Genomic DNA, 23331 nt, shown 5'->3' with positions numbered 1-23331 from the left:
ACAGAACTTGGCTTTGTGGATGTAACCATGTGTACATGTGGGCACACACACGTGTTTGCTATTTCATTCCCTTAAATTGGCAACCTAGAAGTTTGTCTAAAGTTACCTGGGGACCAGCTTGCTTCTTATAGAGTTTATTTATGTTCCACAGAGGAAGGTACAACAATGACATAAACTGAATTATTCCTCATAAATGAGAAAGAGATCTTTTGAATTGCCTGAGTCACAACACAGGCCACATTTTGCTTCTTTCATAGGTTGCAGGTGTAAATCTCTTGTAATGAGAAATTTGAATAGTTCAAAATCAAATATATATAATTAGTAGCTCAGTACCTGACCATGGAGAGATTATTTTTTCTTGGCTAACTTTGTTTTATTGCTAATTTCTGACTTCTTTATCAGGAATTGAATATCAGGATGAGGCGATGGAAAACATTTTTCCGATTTCTAGTGGTTTTCTGGCATTCAGCTGTTCCCCCATTTTGCAGATGTGATTTCACCATTCCTGCATCGCGTGGAAAGTCCTGGTATACCAGCATCTTAGAGCATGAATTTAGCAGACACTGTTTAAATGACCAGTGAATTGTCTGGAGGGCTCCTGTGACAGTGGAGTACTTTTCTCTCTTCTCATGGAAATTCTCATCTTCTGGGAAGAGCTTGACTCAACCCTGGGCACATCTCCAGCTCTTGAGTATGAATCACTAGTAAAATCACTGCAAAAAGCCCGACCTTGTCTGGCCTGAATACCTGCTCAAGAACTCGTGGTTTCCATGGCCCAGATTCTGCTTGGGTTCTGAGACTGCTGGTTAGAATTATCTTGAGGCTTCTATAGAATCTAAATTTCCAGTGAAAGAAACTCATCTTGTCGGTGATTGATAGATTAAATACTTGGCCTCTAAATGTAATATGTTTTGGTGAACAGTGTCCACATCCATAAAGAACCTTGGTTTGGGTTCTAAAGACCAGTAATCTCACCCAGGAGGTATGAGTCTGAATAATGGCTCTCTCCTTTCTTGGAAGGACCTTGGCAAGTTATTTAACCTCTTTGAGCCTCGGGCTTCTCATCTGCAAAATGGGAACAAAAGGAATCAGCCCTGCTTTCCTTTTGGGGTTGGCAGGCATAAGGATTTGTATACATAGGAGGGTATATGGGTGAAAATGCTTTGGAAACAAGCCCCATGTGGATATTTAGTTTTGTTTTCATTCAGGTTTGCAAGGGTCTAATATCACCTCCTCAGAGAGGTTTGCCCTCACCACTCTATCCCCAAGGGAATATCTACTGAAGTTTTATTTTCTTCTTAACACTAGTATCTGCAGTGGTCTTATTTATTTGTCATATGCTTTACCTCAATCTCTTGCAACCAGAATGTAAAAACAAGGGCAGAAACCTTGTCTGGTCACCCACTCTATCCACAAAGCCTTAGCCAGTTCTTGGCATACGCTAAGTGGCAGATAACAAGTCTGTTGGCTTGGCTTAATGGGAAACCCTGGACTGAATGTTAAGTGACTTGGCTCCCTTTTCTCACACTTCCCCTCAATAACTCCTGAGACCCTGGGGGACTTAGGTAAACAACTGCTTTCCCCCGACTTCATAAGGAATTTCGAAAGGTGAAAAAATATACCAAAAAGCACCTTGAGTTATAAGAAAAATCAGTTCTATTACAGCAAAAGTCGAACGGCAGTGTAGTCAGTGACAGGAGACAGTGGAGAGACTAAAAGACATTTGGCCTCCATTTCCGATCATTTTCTGCATTTTAAGATTTCAAGGTATGAATCCTTTTGGCTACCTTCTTTATAAGCGCATCTGCCCCATCCCCTCCAAAGCTGGCAGCACCTACATAGTTGGGATAAGCTTACAATGCAGTGAAATTTCCCCACAACAGTGAGAGCAGGAGCTATTAAATTTCTCATTATGTGCTACTCCCTGTTTTACTAATTCTTCAATCTTTGCCACTTTAAATAAATTATCCTTCATAGACTTGCTAAATGTATCATCTCAGTAGCTGAGTAATCCCCTATTAATCTGTGATCCAACTCATCCTCTTTAATCATTTAATTCCCATTAGCTAATATTCGTATTTTAAATTTCTGTTATGATACAAAGATGATTACCTTCACGCCGTGGGCATTGAACTGCATCCCTGTTAAAGATAAATAGCATACTTCTTCCTTTGAAACAATACGTTTTTATTGTATATGTTATAGCGTAAGTTTGTGGAATATCAAATATTTACTACAGTAAATATTTATGAAATGAGTATTAGAAATGACCTTAGCCGGAGCTTGGTTCCAAGTCATGTGAATGAAGAAATTACGAGAGAGATTTTATCTATCTTTTGCTAGATCTCTTTTCATCCTGCATTTAAGAAAAGCTTGGTAATACATACCATTAGCATTGTTTCTATCCATTGATCAAACTTGCAGCTTCCTTTCTCTTACACAAAACTAAAACATGCCAAAGAGAGGCAAGTTTGCTTCTGTGATAAATTCACCATCATGCTTGATTATAAAATACATTCAGGGAAGTAAGAGTGTTCAATCTCCAAGAATATTCCTAGGAGCTCAGGAAGAATGTGCACACTTCCTTTAGAAAAAATTGTCTTTGCATGTAAAATTGGATTATCTTTGGCTTAGAAATACCACATCTCCATGGGGTGGAAGAGGGGGTAGTGCTGAAGTAGGAAGAAAGAAGGTAGAGAAGATGTGCAAAAAAGTTCTCCTAACCCCTAGTATTACAAACACACATTCCGAAATAAACGGGAGAGAAAGTGTTTAATCGCTGCAAGAAGAGAACACTTTTATTTCAGCAGTTATTTCAAGAACCATGGTAATAATTGAGTGGCTCAGCTATCTCTTACCACAATGACAGTACTCTCTATCACATGGAAATGATACTTTGATAAGATTTATATGTCTACTGTGTGTGCATTTAAAACTAGTTTCTAGTCAAACTTGGGAGGTGGAGAGCAATTGCACCTGACTTGCAGCTTGGGGCTGGGGAGGTGGGTGGGGTGGGGTGGGGAGGGGAAGGATTAACTTCAAGTTGTCAAGCAGACAGTTTTTGCTTGGAAGAAAATTTGGGACTGAACTCTGCAAGGAAAAGATTTGTCCCTAGAGTCAATTTCTTATTAAATTCACACACAGCAAACTTATTTCCTGATTGGAGCCTTAGCAGAGGTTCTCAACTCTGGCTGCAGTTTAGAATTACCTGGAGCGCTTAAGAAACAAAACAAAACAAAACAAAACGCGGAAGCACCCGTCCCGCCCCCGGGTCGAGACATTTATTTAATTGGTCTGGGAGTAGGGGTGGGGGTGGGGAGGGGAGGTGCAGCAGCAGTTTTTAAAAGGCGCCCCAGGTGATTCTACTGAGCAGCAAGATTTGAAAGCCATTATACTTCACAACGTTGTTTATTGAAATGCTGCGTTCTCCCCAATCCCACTTTAATGAACTAAACGCCGCCAGGTTTCTTAGAAAATGGGAGATTGTGGACTAATGCTTGGATTTTGGAAACGGCCATAATTTGGATAACTATTTGTTGCTCTGACTGTTCCCTCTGTCTCTACACACACACACAAACACGCACACTCAGACTGTTGACTTTGTATTCCCAGGAAAGTTAGGTAAATATTTGCCTCCTAATTGCGGGCGCTCGTGATCTTTCCTAACGTGGCGGGGATGACGGCTGCGCCTCCGCACAGTACAGGGCTTTTCCGTGGGCTCCCCTCGGTCCCTCCAAACAGGGGTGTGCTTTCCAAGTCAAAATTCAGTGACAACGTGGGGATTTGAGGGTGGATTATATGGCTAACCAAGAAAGTCTAGAGGTTAAATTAACAAAACCTCGCCAGTTGACAGCTGTGGGTGTCATCGCCCGTGACAACTTAAGGGGAAGCTGCTGGTCACCAACAGGTGTGGACATGCGAGCAGATCCAGAGCAGAGAGTAGTGTTTTAAGATATTCGCTAGGAGAGTTATTACATTCTTTCAAAAGACCCTTCCGAGTAGCCGTTCAGCGTACAAATTAATTCCACACTCTTGGATCCAGGTGTAAAGGGATTTGCGCTGAGACCCAGCGGCCAGCGATGGGAGGAGGGGGATCACCTCGATTTCTGTGCGTTTTAACGCGGACGCCCGAGGTAGCTCGTAGCTGAGCTCAAGGACCATCGGGGGGAAAGTGCGGGCGCGGGGACCGCCGAGGGCAGCCACCGCGACAGGTCCCCGGGGAGGCTCCTCGGGCGGGTGGGGTGGAATCCGCATCCTGGGGCTGGCCTGTGCCCGCTCCCGCGCAGTCTCCCGGGCTGGAGAGAACTCGAGGACGCCCGGGGCGACAGGCTAGTCCCCGCACAACTGGGCCAACGACAACGACTTAAGCGTGTCCCTTTCGCAGCCCCCGACCCCAAACCCCAGCCCAGTAATCTTCAAGCTTGCGATCCCGAAGGGCAGGCCGGGGAGAAGTCGAAGACACAAGGACGCCGTCACCGGCGCATTCGTCGCGCGCGGGGGAACCAGCTGGCACGGTGCCTTGCAAACTCAGCCACTCGACATCGCTGCTTAGCTTGTTAATTGTTTTGTCTTCGTATGGAAACTGGTCTTCAGCCCCTAAGTCTCCGGATTCTGTGACGTCACGATTTCAGGGTCTGAAGGTCTATGATCCAGTGGTGTCCTTACCATCTTTGGATGTCCACGGGCCCTCCCAGCGCCCGCCCCATAGCTCTCGGTTCGCATCTATCTTCCTTCCTCTCTCCCTCCCTTCCTCTTGGCCCCGCTGCGGAGCTTGAGGGATCTTAGTTCCCCCACTGGGGACTCAACCCGTCCCCGCAGTGAAAGCGCGGAGTCCTAACCACTGGACCGCCAGGGAATTTCCCGCATCTATTCTTAAAAAGAGCAGAGAAGCCCCAAATATGTAGGTTAAGAAGAAAGAGACACCGAGTGCGGTGGCTGCGGGGCGCGGAGTCGCTTGTCTGTCCCGTCATATCTCTGCTGCTTTTTGGTCCGCAAGCCGGCTTCTCCCCGAATCCCAGCCCCGCGGGGCTCCGAAACCCTCTCCCGCCTCCCGCCGCCTTCCGCATTGTCCCCACGGCTTTCAAAGACGCAAAAGGTGTCCTGACAAACCTTCCCATTGTCGGGCGGGCGGGTCAGCGGGACGTGGACGCGAAGGGTTGGGGGCTTGGAAATACCTTAGGCATCTTCGGGTTTCCTCTTGGAAATTCCTCTCAGTTCCCCGCGGGGGCGGCGCTGGCATCCGACCCCAGACCTTCCACCACCACGAGGCGGTCCGCAAGGAGGAGAGGTTTGCCACACGGCTAGGGGCCTAGGAGGACTTCAAGAAGCCCGGCCCACGCCACGTTCCAAATATAGCGCTGATCCGCAGGGGGCAGGAAGATTTGGATTCTTTCTGCCAATACTCACCAGCTGCCTGCCACGTGCCCGGCCCGAAGCAGGGGCGGCTGAATGATGCTGTGTCTCAGGTTCTTCTCCGCACGGAAATACAGGCTAATAAACTCTGGGAGTAAGAAAACGGGGTGTTTAAAATAAGCAAAAATTTTAAAGTGGGATTGTTTCATTGGAAGCTTTTAAAAAGGGAACTGAAAGGGAGTAAATTTCCAAATTATTTTCAATCGAGATAAGATAGATCAGTGCCTCCCGGAGGCATTAAAGGTAACTTTTGTTGACATTTATTTACAACCAGAACAGGGCAAACAGTGAGAGGTAAAATATTTCACCAGCTCCCAGATTCCATCCCTTTGGGGTTCGATGCCAGTGTTAGAAACCTGTAGGGCTTTCTAACTGAACAGGAGTGGCAACACCACATTGTGGGGGGTTTAAATCTTAGTTTTGTTGCTTCCTAGCTGTGTAACCTAGAGCAAGTTAAGTAATGTCTTTGGTTCTTTGTTTTTTCTCATTTTAATTGGGTACAATCTGGGTTTTTTTAAGCAGTAAGTAAATTAATCTTTGTAAATGTTTGAGGATAATTCCAGTACCTATGAAGTGCTCAATACATATATGCTATTACTCTTATATAATGATTTATTACTATTATTATACAATGATAATGTGCCAGTATGATTAAGTGCTGTTGTTGCAACACAATTTCCCCAGTTCTCCCAAGATGGGGAACCCAAGCCTCTAGACCAAGGAGTGCCAGGCTTTCTGAGCACTCATGCTGCCAACCCCAGGACACCAGGCATGTTCTGAGAAGTTTCCTGGAAAGTGTGGTCTGATTCCTGGGAGGGAGCCTGGGACAGGTGATAGAGAGATGCCTTAGCAGCCTGTAGTGGTGGGGAGAGGTTGGTGGCACCAGAAAAGCCTGACCTCCCTACGCTGGTACTTTGATAAGTGGTACCTTAAAAGCGTTTGTTCCAAGTGTTGATTTTATCCATGCTTTCTCCCATCACCCTGCACTTCTGTAATGTGTGAGTGGGCAAAGTCCTATCCCTATTTCTTGTTTTTAACATAAATGAATTCTAAAACCTTGGGAGCAAACTAAATGACTTATTCTTAAGTCAACTCTCTGTATCCTGGTAGCCCCTAGTATACAAGTATCTCCCCCATGACCACATATCCTGGAACAGTGAAATTGGAGATTCAGACCACTTTTCCCAGTGCAAATGTGTCCTTCAAATTAGAAAAAGTCATTTCTTGTTGTCTACAATGAACCCACCTTGACTAACATCAATTCGGATTTTTTTAATCAGCAATATCTTAGTCCTAATGTTTCTTCAGTATTTCGTTATTCTCTCTCCCCCTCCCCTTTTCAGTCTTCAAGCAAAATCCTCTTTTCTTCCAGGACTTTTCACTTTCTTCTCTTTTTGTCTGTCTCTGAAAACTTCTATTTTTAGGGTACTTTCCTGCTTTTTGAGCTCAGGAATCTTCTTTGATTTCTTCCTCCTGGAGTGACTTGCCAATCTCTCCACAGAGTTCACCATGCTCCAGGATCTAGCTCCTGCCTTCCTGGATCTTCCTGCCCAAATGAAGCCACGCCATTTGCTCCTTTCTGAACCTGGGGCTACCTCACCAATCAGAGAAGGCGAGTGCATGCCTCCTCCCCTACTTGGAAATGTGACCTTGTTTGGGGGGACCTTTGATTATCCTTTCTATTACAGGGATGACTCTTATGATCTCATTGTAATAGGACAGCCTGGGCTTTCTGAGAACCTCTTCAGCCTGCTTTGGAGATAGAAAACATAGGTCTGAGGTGCTACAGGGATTCCCTTTCCACGTGCACCTTCTTACCTCTGCTGCAGGTACACACTGTTTCTCTTTTTCTCCCTTACTAAGTAGCTCCAAAATCTAGTAAGACTTTATCAGTTGTTTTCTGACAAGTAAGAACTGCTCCCTTTTGCTGAGTAGTATTTCTGCTACCATTCTGAGAAAGCCACGGCCTCCTTTCAAGCCCCCACTGCAGGGCTGCATGCTGTTGTCTCTACTTTATCTGCTGGTTCCCTTGATCCCAGACTTTCACAGGGAAAGGTGTTTTCCAAGCCTTCCTATTAAATAACGTGTGAAGCCTTGTGAAGACATTCTCTCCTGAATGGTCCTGCTTGTTTCTTTCGCGTTTACCTCACAAGGCCGTTAGCTGGGGAAGGATGATTGGTTTCACTAGGGTCTAGGGCTCCTCTGGAGGAGTCCTTCCTTTCCCCTTCCGCTCAGAGTGGTGGCAGCTGCTGGGAATCATTCAGGAGGGACACGCACATCAGCCCCGCCCTGTGGAGCAGCGCATTTCTAGTCTGCCCAACTTTTCTCCTGCCTGGAAGGACTTTTCTCCAGTGTGGGGAATGGGAATGACAGGTCCCGGTGACTGGGAGGTCTGGATACCAAGAAGTTGGGCCTTCATTTTTTCTCAAATAATAATGCAATTTTCAGACAATGGGCACTGAGAGGAAGACTCCCAAGCTCCTGCTGCATTTTTGAGCCACAGACGTGGGAAGGGAGGCGACAGGGAAATCTCGATCTCCTGACCCTCAAAGGTGACATTACTCCCATAGGTGGGGTGAGGGATGGCTCCAAGGAAGCCTCTGTCTGTTGCTGGGAAGATTCAGTCCCCTGTCACCCCTTTAGGAGCCTGAATGAAGTGTCTTCAGAAAGAGAACAGTGGGAAACATCTGGAGAGACTTCAAGCCCCAAGAGCACCCACAGCTGCCTCTTTCCAGGCAGAGCACCTCTGCAGGTTTGGCTGCCCAGGCCCGGCCCCGAGTATGCCAGGACTTCAGAATGCTCCACCCACTGGCAGTAATAACTCCCTAAGGTGTTCTCTATCTACACGTGTTTTTCACTTCCTCCCTTCACCCTTTTCCTTCCTTCAGCAATCACTGCTTCCTACTTCCCTTCTCTGCAGGAATCTACCTCTACTGAACCTGCCCAGGCCTTTTCTGCTGAAATAGCAATGCCCCCGCCCCACCCCACCCCACTCCAAGGTGGCACACCCCTTCTCCCCCGAGGTCCTGCGAGCTTCGCCAGAGCTGAGCTACACCCTTCCGGTCAATCTGCTGACAAGTTACGTTTATATTCTCTTTGGTTATTTTCTGGAACATCGGCTCTGCCAGGTTGAGGACTGTGGTTTGTTTTCATCACAAGGGTAGCCCCAGCCCTCGGAAAAGCACGTAGTAGACGCTCAAGAAGTATATGTGGAATAAATGCGAAGCTCTGAGACAGCTCTGGGAACACAGCCAGAAGACAGGCCGACCAATGGGGGGGGGGCAGGAGGAGAGTAAGGTAATCAAAACTGCCCCAGGGAAAAGCTTCAAAGGCCAGGCTCTCAGGCCCTGGAGATGACCAGTGAGTAAAGGAGCCTGGACATTTAATGAAAAATTTCGGAGGGGGAATGAATGATTGAGAGAGTGTCGGACACGGAGTATGCCCAGCCCCCACACGGAGGAAGCCCCAGGAAAGAGGGCGACGCTCCAGGTGCTGCTAAAGCCAGGAGGATGGTGCTAGCCGGCCACCGCCTCGCTCACCTCTGGGCTCCGCCAGCGCGACCCAAAGCAGGACAGCAGGTCCCGCTTCTCCTCGGGCCATCGGGTCCCCAGGGCGTGCGTCAAAGCAGGCTGCTCCGGGCACCGCGCTCATGAGAGAAGCTCAGATTGCGCGTTGAGACTTTCCGCCTCCTGGGAAGGCTACGAAAAGCCCGCCCGCCAAGGACGCGGAAGGATGCAAGGGCGGGCAGACCAGTCCTTTGGGGTACAGTAGGCTGAAGGCCCTACCTCCGACGCCAGGCTGGAGGTTGCAAAACCAAGAGAGGCACCTAGGAGCGCACCCTACGTGCTTCGGGGTCGGATCCTCGCTGCCCGATCTCAGAGAGGCCACGAAGAGGGCTTGCGCAGCACCCACCTCTTCCGCTATGGCCTCGGAAATAATTACCCCATTAGGTTTGTGCCCTGAATTGCCCCCCCCTTTTTTTAAATCCGGCAGAATCTCTTTATGGGGCTCCAGCGGAAGCATCTCAGCTCCGATGTTCCAGGTTCCAGGTGCAGAGAGGACGGGACCTGCTAGGATGGCGTAGGTGGGGTGGGGGGAGGGTGAGAAGGAGCTCAGGCCGAGGGAATAATGCTGGCCAGGTTGAGAAGGGTGGTCTCACAGACACCCTACCGCAGGACGCTTTCCGGAGTGAGCTCAAGGGTCCCTGCCCTCAGCGGACAGAGTGCAGTGGGGCTGCCTGGAAGGAAGCTGAATTTGGCGGCCCCCATCTCCAGCCAGCTTTCCCACACGGAACCTGGAGGCTTCGAGCTTTCCTGGGTTTCTCTGCCAAGAACTAGAACCCCACCCCTCCCACGCTCTCCTGCCCAATGCAGGCGTCCTCTTGCACCCCCCCAGCGCCTGGGAGGGTTTGGCCTCCTGGACAGCTTCTAAGGTCCTCCCCGCCCCGCCCCCCAGAGCAGCTCTCAGGGGCGTCCTCGGGGCGACAGGACTGGGTTTTCTTCTCTCCACCCCTGTCGCCTCGCTCCAGGAGTAAATGAGCCCCTCCCAGGAACGCTGCTCAGCCCGGATTCGGGCCCCGCAGAATCGAGTTTTGTCCGGCTCCTTCTAAGAGCATCCGAGGGAAGAGGAGGGTGGGGAGCTGGCTGGGGGGCAGGGGGCCGAAGAAACTGGCCGTGGGGTGTGTTCGAACGAGTCTGCTTGTGAGTTGCTGTGTGAGTAAACGAGCGAGTGCCCAGATTCAGGAGGGACCTGAGTGGGGGACACCGGGCTCTGTCGGGGCTCCGGGAACCGTCGGGCGCGCGCGCAGCAGGCTCTAGGCTCGGGGAGAGGCCTGGCGTGGCCCGGAGGGCCGCGTCTCCCCCGGCCGCCACTACAGCGCCAGCCGGGAAGGGTGGACACGATGCGGACACCTCTGGCTTCTCGGCTCCTTCCCCAAAGGCGCTCCGGGAAGGGATTAGGCGCCCGCTGTACTTTCGCTTTGGGCCTGATTGATGCGCCCCGCGCACTGAGGGCTGCGTAATTAATAAAGATTACGCCCGTTTTGTCGAAACGTCCCTCTTAATTAATGGAGAGGAGGACGCGAAGGGTGATTTATTTGCATGTGGAAAATTCGCTCTGCGGTGCGGGGCTTTGCCCTGTGGAGGCGGCCGCTGGGACCCAGGCCACCACCGGACTGAGGCGTTCTCGTTCCGGATCGAGGTGTTCCCCCATCCTGTTCCCCTAGCCTCGTTGTCTCGGGGACCTACTCCCTGGCACTCAACACCCCCTCCCCCCAGTCTGCCATCACTCTAGCTCGGGGTGGCCCTCCCTTTCCTCAAAGGACGCTGGGAGACCTGGCGGGCACTCCCCTCTCTCGCTCCTCCCGGCTCGCTCCCCTCTGCACCTCCTTACCGCTCCCCCTCCCGTCCAGAGGGGGCTTCCTTGGGCAGGGATCACTGATCCAGGGCTCGGCCGGGGCTCCCGTCGGTGCTCTCAGGGAGGGGCCTGCGGGAAGAAGAGGCCAGCTCCACATCCCTAAGGCCAAAGGCGCACAGGAAAGGCTGGGAAGCCACCCCCCGCGTGGGCATGTGCGTGTGTGAACCCATCTCGGGATGGATGTTTGTGTGTCTGTATGGCTATGTATGCCTGTGCGTGGATTTCTATGTGCCTGTGCGTGTGCGAACACGTGTGTGAACGTGTGTGACTGTGTATGTCCCCGTGTGGGTCTTCTGTGTCTGTTTCTAAGCATCTTAGCGGTGCGGTTTGCTAAAATACCACCCTCTCTCCCGCCTTACTGTCCACCTGCTACAGCCTAGGAAAAAAGGGCCGGCTCTCTCTTGAGCTTCGCTGCATTAAGACACTCCCGCTTTAGCCGGAAACATTTCCTCCGGGTGTGGGGACCGAGTGCTTCCCACCCAGCAGGGGCTGGGGGCGGGCGGGTGGGGGACGCCGCGAGTGGCCGGCAGCGTGGAGGGCCCAGGAGCCGGGAAGCGGCTTCAAAGGTTTTCGTAACGACTCTTCGGCCTTTATTTATGCCCCTATTAATACAATATCCATCATGTAGATATTGATCTTTATCCTTTAAACTGATACACTGGGAATCAATTAGCCATGCAGATTACATTTCCTGCACATCCAAATGTTAATCTTTCAGACTCTGGTCCAGTGACATATATTTTTGCAGCCAGATAGTATTAGATTTCGTTTAGAAATGAAAAGAAGAAGAAAGGCTTTCTGAAGCTCATTCCTCTCGGGGCTACTTGTCTTAACTCTTGGCCGGGGCTGGGCGTTGGGGGTCTGAGGACCAGCATGCCTCTCGCGGGGTTTTCTGGGCGGAAAAAAAAGAAAGGCCACAAGGGTGACCTGCACCTGGGACCACCGAGGGGACCCGGGACAGCTTTCTGTGGCAGGGCTCTGGGCAGCCAGTTAGGGCCGGGTCTGCACTTCTGTCCAACGCTCGCTCCAGCTCAGACTTCTCCTGGCCACCCCTTCCCATCACTTTGAGTTTGAGATGGTCAGTTTTCGTCGTTTCAGGGTTTTTCCCTTAGGGTTCTCCTTACTCTAAATTTCTAAATCAAAAGTTTTCTCCCACTCCTCGTCCGCAAACCCAAGGTTGGATTAAAGGTTCATCCCCCAAAAGAGAAAATTTGTTTAGATGAGGTAATAGGTGTTTTCCTGGGAGAAGGGAGATGGAGAAAAAGTTTAAGACCTAGGAAGGAACTTAGTGTAAGTCCTATCTAGAGACTGGAAGGGCTGAGGCAGCCTATTTTGGTTGTGGTGACTTTCTTTCTTTTTTTCTTCCTTCCTTCCTTCCTTCCTTCCCTCCTTTCTTTCTTTCCCTTCCTTCCTTCCTTCCTTCCTTTCTTTCTCCCTCCTCCTTTCCTCCTCCCCTCCACCTTTGAAAGGGTGGAGGGGGTCAGGAAATGACGTATCCCAGGACAAGGGACCCCTCCTCTCCTCGTACCAGGTGAGCTCCCAGGGGCCGCCCCGAAGTGGGTGGGCGTGGCCGGGAGGCGGACTGCGCAGAACACTTCCTAATCGTCTTTTTCCGTCCCTGCCAGTCCTCCTCAGGCTTTAGCCAAATCGCACCCGGACTCCGCTCACGGAAACCTGGTCTCTTCCAGCTCCCCGCACCTGTTACGTTTATTCCTCCGAGTTGGCTGTACAGTCCCCGCTCCCGACCCGCTTTTAAAACCTGGGAACCGCAGGTCAGGGACTCACTCACAGCTCTGCCGCCTTAGGCTCCCGGGACCTCACTGTGGCTCAGCTTGATACCCTGAGTTTGAACAGCCTCCCAGATCTTTCTTGCTCCTTGTGTCACCCGCCTCCCGTTTCTCCCTCTAAAATCCACCTGGCAGAGAAACTTGCTGCGGGGGTTGAAGGGATTCAGGCTGAGAGGCGATGGCGGCTCATGGCGCTGGCTCCGTCACCGGGGCCGCGGCAGAGTCCGAGAGAGACCTGGCCTGATCAAAGCGAAAGGCCACTGCTTCCCCTTCCGCCCCCTCCACGTCTCTCCCGCCCCACACCAGCGGAACACACAGTCCGGGCACTTCGTGTCCAGAAGCGCCCCCAGGCACCCTGGGGCAGGAGTTCCTGGCGTGGTCACTTGCTCTTCGTTCTGCTCCAGACGTCAAGGAAACCCGGAAGACCTCCCGCTTCCCCAGCCCTCACATCCACGTCCCCAGCTCTGCTTCCACCCCACTTCAGATCTGGCCGTGCACTTCCTCTCCTCCTCAAGGCCCAGACAGCCTCCAGTGCCAGCCAGTACCCCCTTTCCAAGACCCCTAAATCTTTACCTCCCCTCTCCCACCCCAGGATCCCTTCAAACGCGGCCCTGTGTGCTGGCATCTCATACACACACCAGCAGAGCAGTTACCAAATTTCTCTTGTAAACTTCAACACCCACCCCCGAACACACACACACACGCACGCACTCTCTTTCCGAGTTGGGCAAAACACTTTTTGAAGGTTAGAGAGTATGTATTCTATTTTTTATGAGACACCTCTCCCCCCTCTCCCAGATTCTGGCATCTTGTCTTCCTTATTTGCATAAAAATAATTTTTGCAGAACCAAATGAACATCTTGTAGGAGACAAGCTGCTGTGAGATTCATTCTCTCCCTCCCTCACTGCCTTTCAAAAAATATATTTTTACACCTCACTTCTTCCTCTCCCTTCTGTTTCCTTTCCTCTTTTTCCTTCTTCCTTCTTTTCTCACAAACCATATGTTCTTTATTGAGAACCCACTCACACGTTCTGGGGCCGCTTCCCTAGCTACAGGGGCACCGCGGGGACAAAACCACTGCTGCTGGCCCACACCACATTTCAGTGCGATGCGCAGATCCCCATCCAGTCCCTAAATCCGACCCCATCCCGACTAATTTTCCAGTGGGGGAGAATAGAGGCGCCAAAGCTTTTGACAAACAACAGCTGGGGGCCTGATCACGGTCGCTAAGCCAGGCGCTGTGATGGGCCACGGGTTTAACCCCAGCAATCACCAATCTGGTATCCGGCCAAGAAGCACGTGGTCAGCGTCTGGCGTTTTGATTTCCTCCCGGTGAACGCGGGAAAACCTTTCCGCGGAGTTGAGGGTTTCCCGTCGCGTTTGCTCGAACCTCGGACTCCATCCTGAGTGATGCCTGCAACCCTGGGACGCGTCCCCGCGAGGCTACACCCTCCAGATAAGGCACCCCCGCCTCCAGTTCAGGGACATTATTTTACACAGCTCATCATTTCCTCCTAAGGCCTGTGTCCGGCTAGAATGAAGTGGTCTCTCTCCTCTCGGAGGCCCAAGAAGTCCGTGGGCCATGAAACTCTTGTGGCCTGGGGTCCACAAGTGCGGGGCTGTGGGCTGAAGGGTGTCACTTGGCCCAAAGCAGATTCCACTTAACCTGACTGGACTGCAGATCCACGCATCCAAGCTGGCCGGGACGGAGGGACTTCTAGTGAAGCGGGCATTCTCCCCACAGGCTTGGAGGGGCAGCTGCTATCTATTTCACCTAAAGTGCCTCTGTAACTGGGGGCAGAGGAAGCAGCTGCAAGTTACTTTCCTTTTGGGGTCGAATTATCCTACTATCGTCCTCAGGGCTCCAGTTTCATTTTGCACGTGCACGTGTGGGAGGACACCACCGTTCCTTCACAGAACTGTGCTGGAGACTCTCCTGTCTGCTCTCTGGGTAACTTGTCAGTCTGAGGAAGTGATACTGCCTCCCAAACCTGGGCTCAGGGCTGCAGGGCCAGGCGTCCGCCTTCCAAACCCCACTGCGGGGTTACTCCTTTGCCCGCGAGTGGAATGGGGACTCGGGGGCCCACAGGTTCCCAGCAGGGGAGGTGCCCTGGTGGAGATCCCCTTCCTGCTCCGGGGACTCAGGTGTGGGTGTAACTTCGGCTTCCAGAGAGACTTTGGAAAAGAAGTAAGGGGAGGCCCAAGCTTCCGAGATAGGGAAGGAGTGGCTGGAGTGTAGAATCGGGTGCTTTCTTTAGAAACCAGTCTGGGAAACCGGGAACTACCCCGCTCTCCGGTGACCTGTTGGTCACCCCGCCTCCCCTCCCCGCCCCGCCTCCCCCTCCCCTCCCCGCCTGGTCTGGCCTGACTACGAGTGGGCACCACCAGCCAGGGAGTCTCAGCCAGCATCGCTGTCCTGGCCCTCCCAAGCCAGACCTCGGGGATACCAACCTCAGGGAATTTGGGGAATTCGGAAGTGACCCTGCAGCCCGACCGGCCCAGCTGCCAGGAGCCTGAGGATGCCCTCCCACCCGTCTCTGGGTCTCCCGGGTCCTCCGGCTGCTGCCAGGCTGAGGAAGAGCTGAGTTAATCTTCTGGCTACATATATACCTCAGAGCGGTCTGGCAGGGGAGAGGCCAGCAAAGAGACTCCCGGGCTGCAGGCCGCCAGTCCCTCCTCCCCGCCCCCCACCCCGTCTCCATTTGTACATTTTTATAGCAAGTGGTGGTCGGTTTATGGATGCGCCTACTGGACGGGCACTTATGGGCCCTCGAAAGAAATCCATTTCAACCTGCAGCACCTCCTTTCAAAGGTCCTCCCGGCTCTACAACTGGGAGGACGCGAAACCCGGGAGAGCGAGTCTGCGGCAAGCGCATCCCTTCCCGGATCCGCGGGCTCTCGAGAGAGAGAGAACGCCCCGCGGGAGAGCACCGGGTCCACGGCGAGGGCTTGAAGACGTAGCCCTCGGCTTCCAAACAAATGAGACTCAGTCCTGGACGTTCTTTAAGCCCTCGTTGCCGCGGGTCCCAGGGTTCCTTTGAACTGTGAGTTGAGTCTGCGTTTGCCCTCTGGAAACACACTTTCGGGTCTCCCTCCTCCAACACGGACGGGTGACCCTAGAAAGTGCTCTGGCCGCTCCACTCAACCTTTGGAGACAGAAAACTTGGGAAAAGTCTAGCTCGAGAAGTAGCTTAGGAAACAGGACACAGGCTTTTGTGGCCCCCAAGTGTGCAAAAAGGAACTGAGAAAGTTGTTCCGTTGACAAAGTGAATCATTTTATGTTAAACAGGGCTGCATTCTAAGCAGCGTCCCTCCTGTGTACTACGAATGCACGTGGGGCCCTCCCCACTTGGGTGGGTGAGGGCATGTCCAGACTTTTTCTGGTGTCTCCAGAGGCTGGTCTCCCCCTGCTCAGAGGGTCAACCAAACCTTTTGACTTTGGGCAGAGCCGAAAGCTGCCTGCTTTTCCCACTTGCGAGTGGATTTTTGAAGAGCCCACTCGCAGTCGGTTGAGCAGCTATACTCCCCCCTCCATCTTGCCTTCTTAGTTTGCCTTAATTAGGGGGTGGGGAGTTGGGTTTGGGGGCCCGAGTTCATGTAAAAACTGTCAAGTGAGTTAAGGGAAAGGGGAAGGAGAGAGAGGGTGGAGAACTCCAGTGCAGAAAAAAATTCAAAAATCGTAAAAGGAAAAGGGGGAACTTGAAGCCCAGAAGTCATTGTTTCCTTTATTTCAAAGGGAAAAACCTGCCTGATTCTCATCCTTTTGATTGATTAAGGCCCTGAATACCTCGCAGGCCCCGAGTGACAGTCCTTGAATAGACTCGAGCGAATAAAGCGCAGTGCTGAGCGCGGGGCTGGCACTCGGGGGTGTAAAGGAGGCGCGTTCGCTGGCACTTACCAAGTTATAAATAAAAGACTATGTACAATAGCACCTTCTCTAAGGACAGACAGTCTTTACAACACTCCTGGCGTCATATCCTGCTGGGGACACTTCAGCTCCTAGCCAAGACTTTGCTCCTTTTATTTTTCCAGCACTTTAGTCTGAATACCATAATAAATTCCTGAGAACAAATGCTGCAGCCGGGCAAAACTTTAACCTATAGATGCATCTCTGCCAAAGCATTGGGGAATCTATACCTCCAGATTTAGAGCTGGGGCTTCCTAGAGACGGTTTTTTAATCAAGAAGAGGAGACCTTTTTCTTTCTCCTCCCTTCCCCAGCCTTCAACCAAGCGGTACTGTGGCCTCCAGCCACTACCTAAGCTTCACACTATCCCTGCCCCCAGACTGTGAAGACAAAAGAACTTATCAGCGCACTCTGGACTCTAAGAGGAACCCCATAGGGAAGACCCTCATAATAAGCCTATGCCAAGGGGCATGGACCAGAGGAAGGAAGACTAAAGATGTCTGGGGGCTCCAATGCCTTCTTATTGTAATTGCACCCCCTTCATTGACAAGGAAGCCAAGAAAAGTGGGCGCGAGGCAGAGCCGCAGGGAGAAGAACAGAGACATAGAGACACACAGAGAGATAGAATGAGAGGAAGAGTCAGAGACAGAGAAAGACACACAGAGATACACACCGAGAGATAAGGAGACGGAGAAATAGAAACTCAAGGAGAGAGACACACATAGAATGACAGACAGACAGACACGGACCCCTCTCCAGTCTCAGCAGCTGCCATCTCCCTCGGACTGTGCCTGTTTCCGTGGGTGTACCCTTCTCTTCCCGGGGAAGAGGCGCAGCGCAGGTTCCTCTCCGGGCCTGCCGAGGCTTCGGCGCCGCCGGGGATGGGAAGAGAAAGTGGCCGCTGTCGCCCAATCAGCGCGTGCCTCCGCCACCCGGGACGGTCTCCCCGTCGGCCAATCGCAGCTCAGGGCTCCTGACCAAGCTTTGGGTGAAAGAACTAATAAATGCTCCCGAGCCCAGATCCCCGCACTCGGTGTCACGACGGGAGGAGACTCAGGCCGGCCGCGCACCGCCCCCGGCCCCCCCGCCTCGGCTCGTCGCGGCGCTCAGAGCCCCCTCCCCAGCGCTCCCAGCCGCGGGGCCGCTCGCCCAGCTTCGCACCAAACTTTTCCGCCCTGGGCTCGGGATCCTGGACTCTGGGCCCTCCCTGCCCGCCCCTTTCCCCGGTTCAACCTCGAGCCTCTCTTTGGACTAGGAGCGAGCAACCCCCTCCCCGTGTCCCTCCTCTCGCTCCAGTCTTTTTGGGGAGGGGCTCTCCACGTTCGGGGGAGTTGCCGAGGGTCACCAGCGCCTCTCTCGTCCTTCTGTTTCGCCTTCACCTGGATATAATTTCCAAGCGGCGCTGTCCCCAGGATGACCACACTGGCCGGATCTGTGCCCAGGATGATGCGGCCGGGCCCGGGGCAGAACTACCCGCGCAGCGGATTCCCGCTGGAAGGTAAGAAAGGGCCTCAGCGCCGCCCAAAACCCCGGGGCCGCGGCGAGGCTGCTCCACCCAGCCCCGGGTCTCCACAGGCGCGTCCAGGAGCCCATTCCCGGGGTAACCCCGCCCCAGGAGGGAACAGTCGGGCGAGATCCCGACTCGATTTTCTCTGGGCAAACGAAGCGCCCTTCTCTCAAGTCCTCGCGGAGCTTGGCCGTCAGGCCTGCTCCTGGGCCATTGCGCTTGCCTCTGTTGTTTTGGAAATGCCGTGGTGGGGAGAGGATCAGGCGGCTTCTGAGCACCAGAAAGCGACTTCTCAGCATTTTGTCCACCAGCATTTTGTCCACCCGAAGGCATCTCAAAACTATCCCGGTTGCTCCCGTGTTTGCTAAACTTCTGTTAATTCCGGAAGGGATTTCTTGCCGCTGCAAAGTTGTGGAGTTTGGAAATTTTAGTATTAATTGATTTATTAATTAGAATTCCATTCATCTCCAGCGGCATCTCGAAGTTTCCACAACCTGTTTGGGGAACTGCCTTTCAGTTAGCCTGAAGGTTCTGGAATCCCAGGGAGGCAAGAGGATTTGCAAGCCCGAAACTTTCTAGGCAATTTGCGAGGTTGAGGCGCCCGAGCCGGGATGCTGACCGGGTGGTGCCTAGCCTTGGCCCTCAGTCCAGAGTAGGATGTAATATCCAGGGCACCAGGGGAGGCGAGGGGACCTGCGAGCAGACCCGTCTGTCGCCTCTGTCCCGGGGTGTAACAGGTGACACGCACTGACACCTGCGGCTTGCTTCCAGGACCCTCTTTGACCTTTGGCTGCGGCCCTCTTAGCCAGAAACCTGAAGGGCTGTCAGCTCCTCCAAGTGCCTTAGAAAGAAAGCTGCCCCAGTTAGACAGTGTTTAGTGTGACTTCGAGAAGGCCTGGGTGAACATCTTTCTGTCAGGGGGCTGTTCCAGCCTCAGAGTCTCCCCCACAAGTTGTCCCCTTTCCTGGGCCCAAAGGGAAGACAGTTTCACTGGAGCGAGTTAGTTTGCCCTGGTTGTTCCCTTCACACAAGATTATGTGCCCCTGAATTGCTTCATAATTTGAACAAGTGTAGTTGAAACAGGGTCTGGGGCTGGGAGCCTGAATGGAGCAGTTTCAGTGTTGAGGCTGTAACATGGCGATTGGCCAGAGGAGTGAGAAATTAGGTGGGTTCATCTTTTGGGCTGCTCTCTGCTCTCCCGAAATGACGTTCTGTGCGTCTCTCTCTTCGCCTTCTGCTCTCAGTGTCCACCCCCCTCGGCCAGGGCCGGGTCAACCAACTTGGCGGTGTATTTATCAACGGCAGGCCACTACCCAACCACATCCGTCACAAGATCGTGGAGATGGCCCACCACGGCATCCGGCCCTGTGTCATCTCCCGCCAGCTGCGTGTGTCCCACGGCTGCGTCTCTAAGATCCTGTGCAGATATCAGGAGACGGGCTCCATCCGTCCCGGCGCCATCGGTGGCAGCAAGCCCAAGGTGAGCGCGTGGTCCTGGCCCTGGAGGCCTCCTGCCTGCAGTGTCCCGAGTTAGGGAAGAATGGGCAGGGGGCAAGGACTGCCATCTGGGGCTTTCTGAGGAGTTTTTCCAAATCTGAGAAGGTGTGTGTGTGTGTGTGTGTGTGTGTGTGTGTGTGTGTATTGGGGGTTGAAGGGAAGTGGCTAGAGTGCTGTCTTAGCTGGCTCTCCTTGATGAATGCTAAGGAAAAACTCCAGCCTTTTTGCAAAGGTGATAAGGCATTTGTTTTTTATGCCTCAGAGTCCTGGAATCCCCATCAAATTATTTTAATAGGCAAACACCCAAAGTGTGAAAGCTGTATGTGCCCACCTGTTGCTGGTTTATTCCCCAAGTATCATCCCAGCTCCCAGCCACTGCACTGCCTTTTCCAAAACTAATCCAAGGAGCCACTTTTGGCTTTTAATGGTTTCTCTCCCAACTCCCATCCCCAGTCGCCTCCAGTCCAAATTGTCTTCAAGGAGTCAAAAGCCAGGGTGATTTGTTTTCTTTGTAATGAGCCAATGACTTGGCTTTTAAAAGGTACTTTGGTGCTATCCTCAAATTATTTTGGTTCTCCTTAAAAAAGGAAAGAGAATCACACTGGCTGTGGCTGAGTGGGAAGGGATTGTATACGGTCTGCCTTTTCTTCTGGATGTGGGGAAAATCCAATATAATTTTCTAGTTGCCACAGGGAAAAACCCAAAGGAGGGTTCTGGTAAACTGAAGACTTCCAGACAACCGCTTCTCCTCCTGCCATGCCAGCCCCCTTTGCAACCTCTCTAAGAATCTCTGGAAATTCTTTTTATTGGGAAAAAAAGAGTCAGTCTCTAAAATTATCCATATTTGCTATCCTCTCTAATTTTTAAAAAACCTGGATACTCACCTTTTGCATTTCATTTTGGTCTTCACCTTAGCTAAAATCTTGTGCTCCTTTGGAAAGGCCCAAGTCACAGATCTAACTTGAGTTTTCTGCTACTCTTTCAAGCATTCCTTTTTTAGTTTCGTTTTCGTGTTGATTCAGTGTAAGGGGTTGCCTTTCTTTATTTCCATGGATCAGAAAGTACACCCCTTCCAATATGTCATAGCTCTTCTTATTTTAAGCCGATTGAGGGGCTGATCTGGGGAGAAGAGTACACAGGCTGCTTCCGGGTGGGATGGTTTCCTCTCTGCCCCTTTCTAAAGTACACAGCCTCAGAGAGCAAGGGCCCTTTTGCTAAGCAGAGGGACCTTCCCAGGGGGCGCAAGAAGGAGCGTCCCTCCAGGCCCGAGGCGGTGCAGCCGCCACATCTGGCCCAGAGGACTGGGTACCAACGCCTGCCTGCCTGTTCTCTTAAAGCAGGTGACAACGCCTGACGTGGAGAAGAAAATTGAGGAATACAAAAGAGAGAACCCAGGCATGTTCAGCTGGGAAATTCGAGACAAATTACTCAAGGACGCGGTCTGTGACCGAAACACCGTACCCTCAGGTACCAGGCTCATTAACGTCTTCCTGGGGCGAGGCGTCAGTCGCTATTATCCGGGCAGGCCATCTGAACCATCATCACCCCAATGATCGATCTGGGCGATCGGAAGACGGCCCCTCCCAGGGCTCTGAAATATTTACGAGCTAGACGTTTTTGGCGTTTTATGGAGGGAGTGATGAGCTGCTTGTCCTGGGGTTGAGAGACCGCCGCTGAGGGCTCCCCAAAGAGGATTTCTGTCGTAGAGGCAGGGCAGGAAACGCGAGGCGGAGGCCAAGCGTTTATTAATATTGATGTTCCCTTTTAAAGAGAAACAAATGTTTTGGTAATCCTAACCGAAGGGAGATGGGGCCGCGCCAACCGAGACTTCACCGTGCGCGCCAAGGAGGGAGGCTTCGGCAACGGCCGGGATTTTTTCCCGAGAGTCCCAGGGCCCATCCGGCGCCCCCGGCGGCCAGGGGGAGGCGGAGGGAGAAGAGGGGCGAGCGCAGGCGAGGGCGAGGGCGCGCGGGTTTGTTTTTAATTAAAAGGAAACTCCCTTTTCCCCCCTGCGAGAACGAGATATTTCGGAGCATGGATTTGTTTACCAGACTGGAATCTGGAAAAAATAAATGGGAGAGAGTGCATTTTCTTTTGACTTTTACAATAGGAAACGATCCTGCAGTTGAAATTTAAACCCTTTATGGCCTCAAAAAAAAAAAAAAAAAGAAAAAAGAAAAAAGTTGAATTGCAGGGGACGGGTCCGCTCTGGTTCTTCCTGCCTTTACCGCGAACCGCGGGGCGCAATGCCTTCAGGTTGAGGCGGTGCAGTGTGGCTGGCGGGAGAAATCTCTTAGATTGGAGATCTAGAGACCCGTCTGTGGAGTCTAGGGAGGGAAACTTCCTACTGGGGAGAGCGGACCGAGACCGCGGTTCCCGGCCCTAACCTGGAGGTGCGAGCTTTCCAGGCTCCCGGCTCGCTGTTCCTAGAGGCCGATTATGCGATGGGGGGTATGAGTGGGAGGGTGAGAGGGGGTGTAGAAGGACGAGGATGCCCAAAGACGCTGGAGGAGGCAGAAGCAAGCTGTTTAGGGCAGGCCTTCTAGGCCCCCCCACCCGTACCCCGACTGGGGGCCGGGGGGCCCCTTGCAGCGCGGCCCTGCACGTCTCAGTCGTAAGCGCCCCCTTCCTCCTTCCGCCCCCAGTGAGTTCCATCAGCCGCATCCTGAGGAGTAAATTCGGGAAAGGCGAGGAGGAGGAGGCCGACCTGGAAAGGAAAGAGGCGGAGGAGAGTGAGAAGAAGGCGAAACACAGCATCGACGGCATCCTGAGCGAACGAGGTAAGCGGCGGCGCGCTGGGCTGCGCCCTGGGGGCCGGCGCCTCCCCGGACTCCGCGTTCTGACGTTGGGGTCCTGAGGGCGGCGCGGCCCCGCTCGTGTCAAGGCCCCTTCTCGCTCCTATCCCCTGCACCCGGGTAAGAGCGTTCAAGTGAAAGACCAGAGACGCACTTAGAGTGAACACAAAAATCTTTTCTTTTTTTCTTCTATTTTTAAACCTTTCCTCCACACCACTCGCAGCCCCACGGAAGGCAGAACTGCAAATTGCAGTCTGGGTGCGGGGCCACCCTGCTGCCCTCTGGGGTACGGGACTGGGCGTCTCTGAGCTGTTGTGAGGCAAGGGGCAGTCCGTGAGCCTCCGGAGGTTAAAGGAACTTTTTCCGCCCTTAGGAAAGGCCTGGGTCTCCAAAGGGGTTTCCACATCGGAGGAGGGGGGCGCAGAGAGGGAGAGAGGAAGAGGGACGGGAACGAGGACAAGAGAGAGAGAGACTCAAAACTCTTTAAGGCAGTGGGGTCCCACCACACTGATTGCCTTATAAATGTATATCTGTAAGTTGGCTGTTTTTTTGTTTGTTTTAAATCGGTTTTCAAATGCGGTAGGGTTTGAACTGTGCGTGTCTGGGAAGTAAAACAAGCCTAAGCTCTGGGTTACAAACCGAGGGGGTCTGGGTTCTTGGGCTCGCAGTGCCGGCACCCTTTCTCCGCCCAGGGGTGCGGACCATCATCTTCTTGTTGGCTGCGATCTGTCAGCCTCAAGAGGAAATCTCCCCCGCGGAGTCATAAGTGCAGCCGGCGGGTTGTCTTCAGACTCTAAAGGTATGCGCACTCCCACAAAAGAAAGCCAACCCCGTGGGAGTTGAACCTGGAAGGGTTCACGGCAGCAGGAGAGTCTCAGCCGTTTTGCGTCTCAGCACTTTTGGCCTTGGGGATGGTTGCACCTCCTCCAAAGCGCAAAGGGCTGGGAGTTGCCAGGTGCCCCCCTCCCCCATGCGTGGCCTTCCCTCGCCGGGGGCCGGGACTTCGTTGGG

At 52.6% G+C, this 23331-nt stretch overlaps 1 protein-coding gene across 2 annotated transcripts in view; it reads left to right on the top strand.

Moving 5' to 3' along the window:
* The first annotated feature begins 17934 nt into the window (after window positions 1-17934).
* Window positions 17935-23331, top strand: part of PAX3 (paired box 3) — a 94139-nt gene continuing 88742 nt past the window's right edge. The window contains exons 1-4 of one of the 2 annotated variants that reach the window (XM_065880290.1): window positions 17935-18019; window positions 19273-19508; window positions 20863-20992; window positions 22171-22305. In XM_065880290.1, coding sequence (XP_065736362.1) covers window positions 17935-18019; window positions 19273-19508; window positions 20863-20992; window positions 22171-22305 — 586 coding nt within the window. The remainder of the gene's footprint in view (window positions 18020-19272; window positions 19509-20862; window positions 20993-22170; window positions 22306-23331) is intronic. The other variant, XM_065880291.1, reaches the window with a different exon arrangement.

The sequence above is a fragment of the Phocoena phocoena genome, chromosome 7, assembly GCF_963924675.1.
Source record: "Phocoena phocoena chromosome 7, mPhoPho1.1, whole genome shotgun sequence".
In the NCBI taxonomy this organism is placed as follows: domain Eukaryota; kingdom Metazoa; phylum Chordata; class Mammalia; order Artiodactyla; family Phocoenidae; genus Phocoena; species Phocoena phocoena.
Note: the sequence above shows the minus strand (reverse complement) of the source record. Positions and strands in the feature narration are given on the sequence as shown.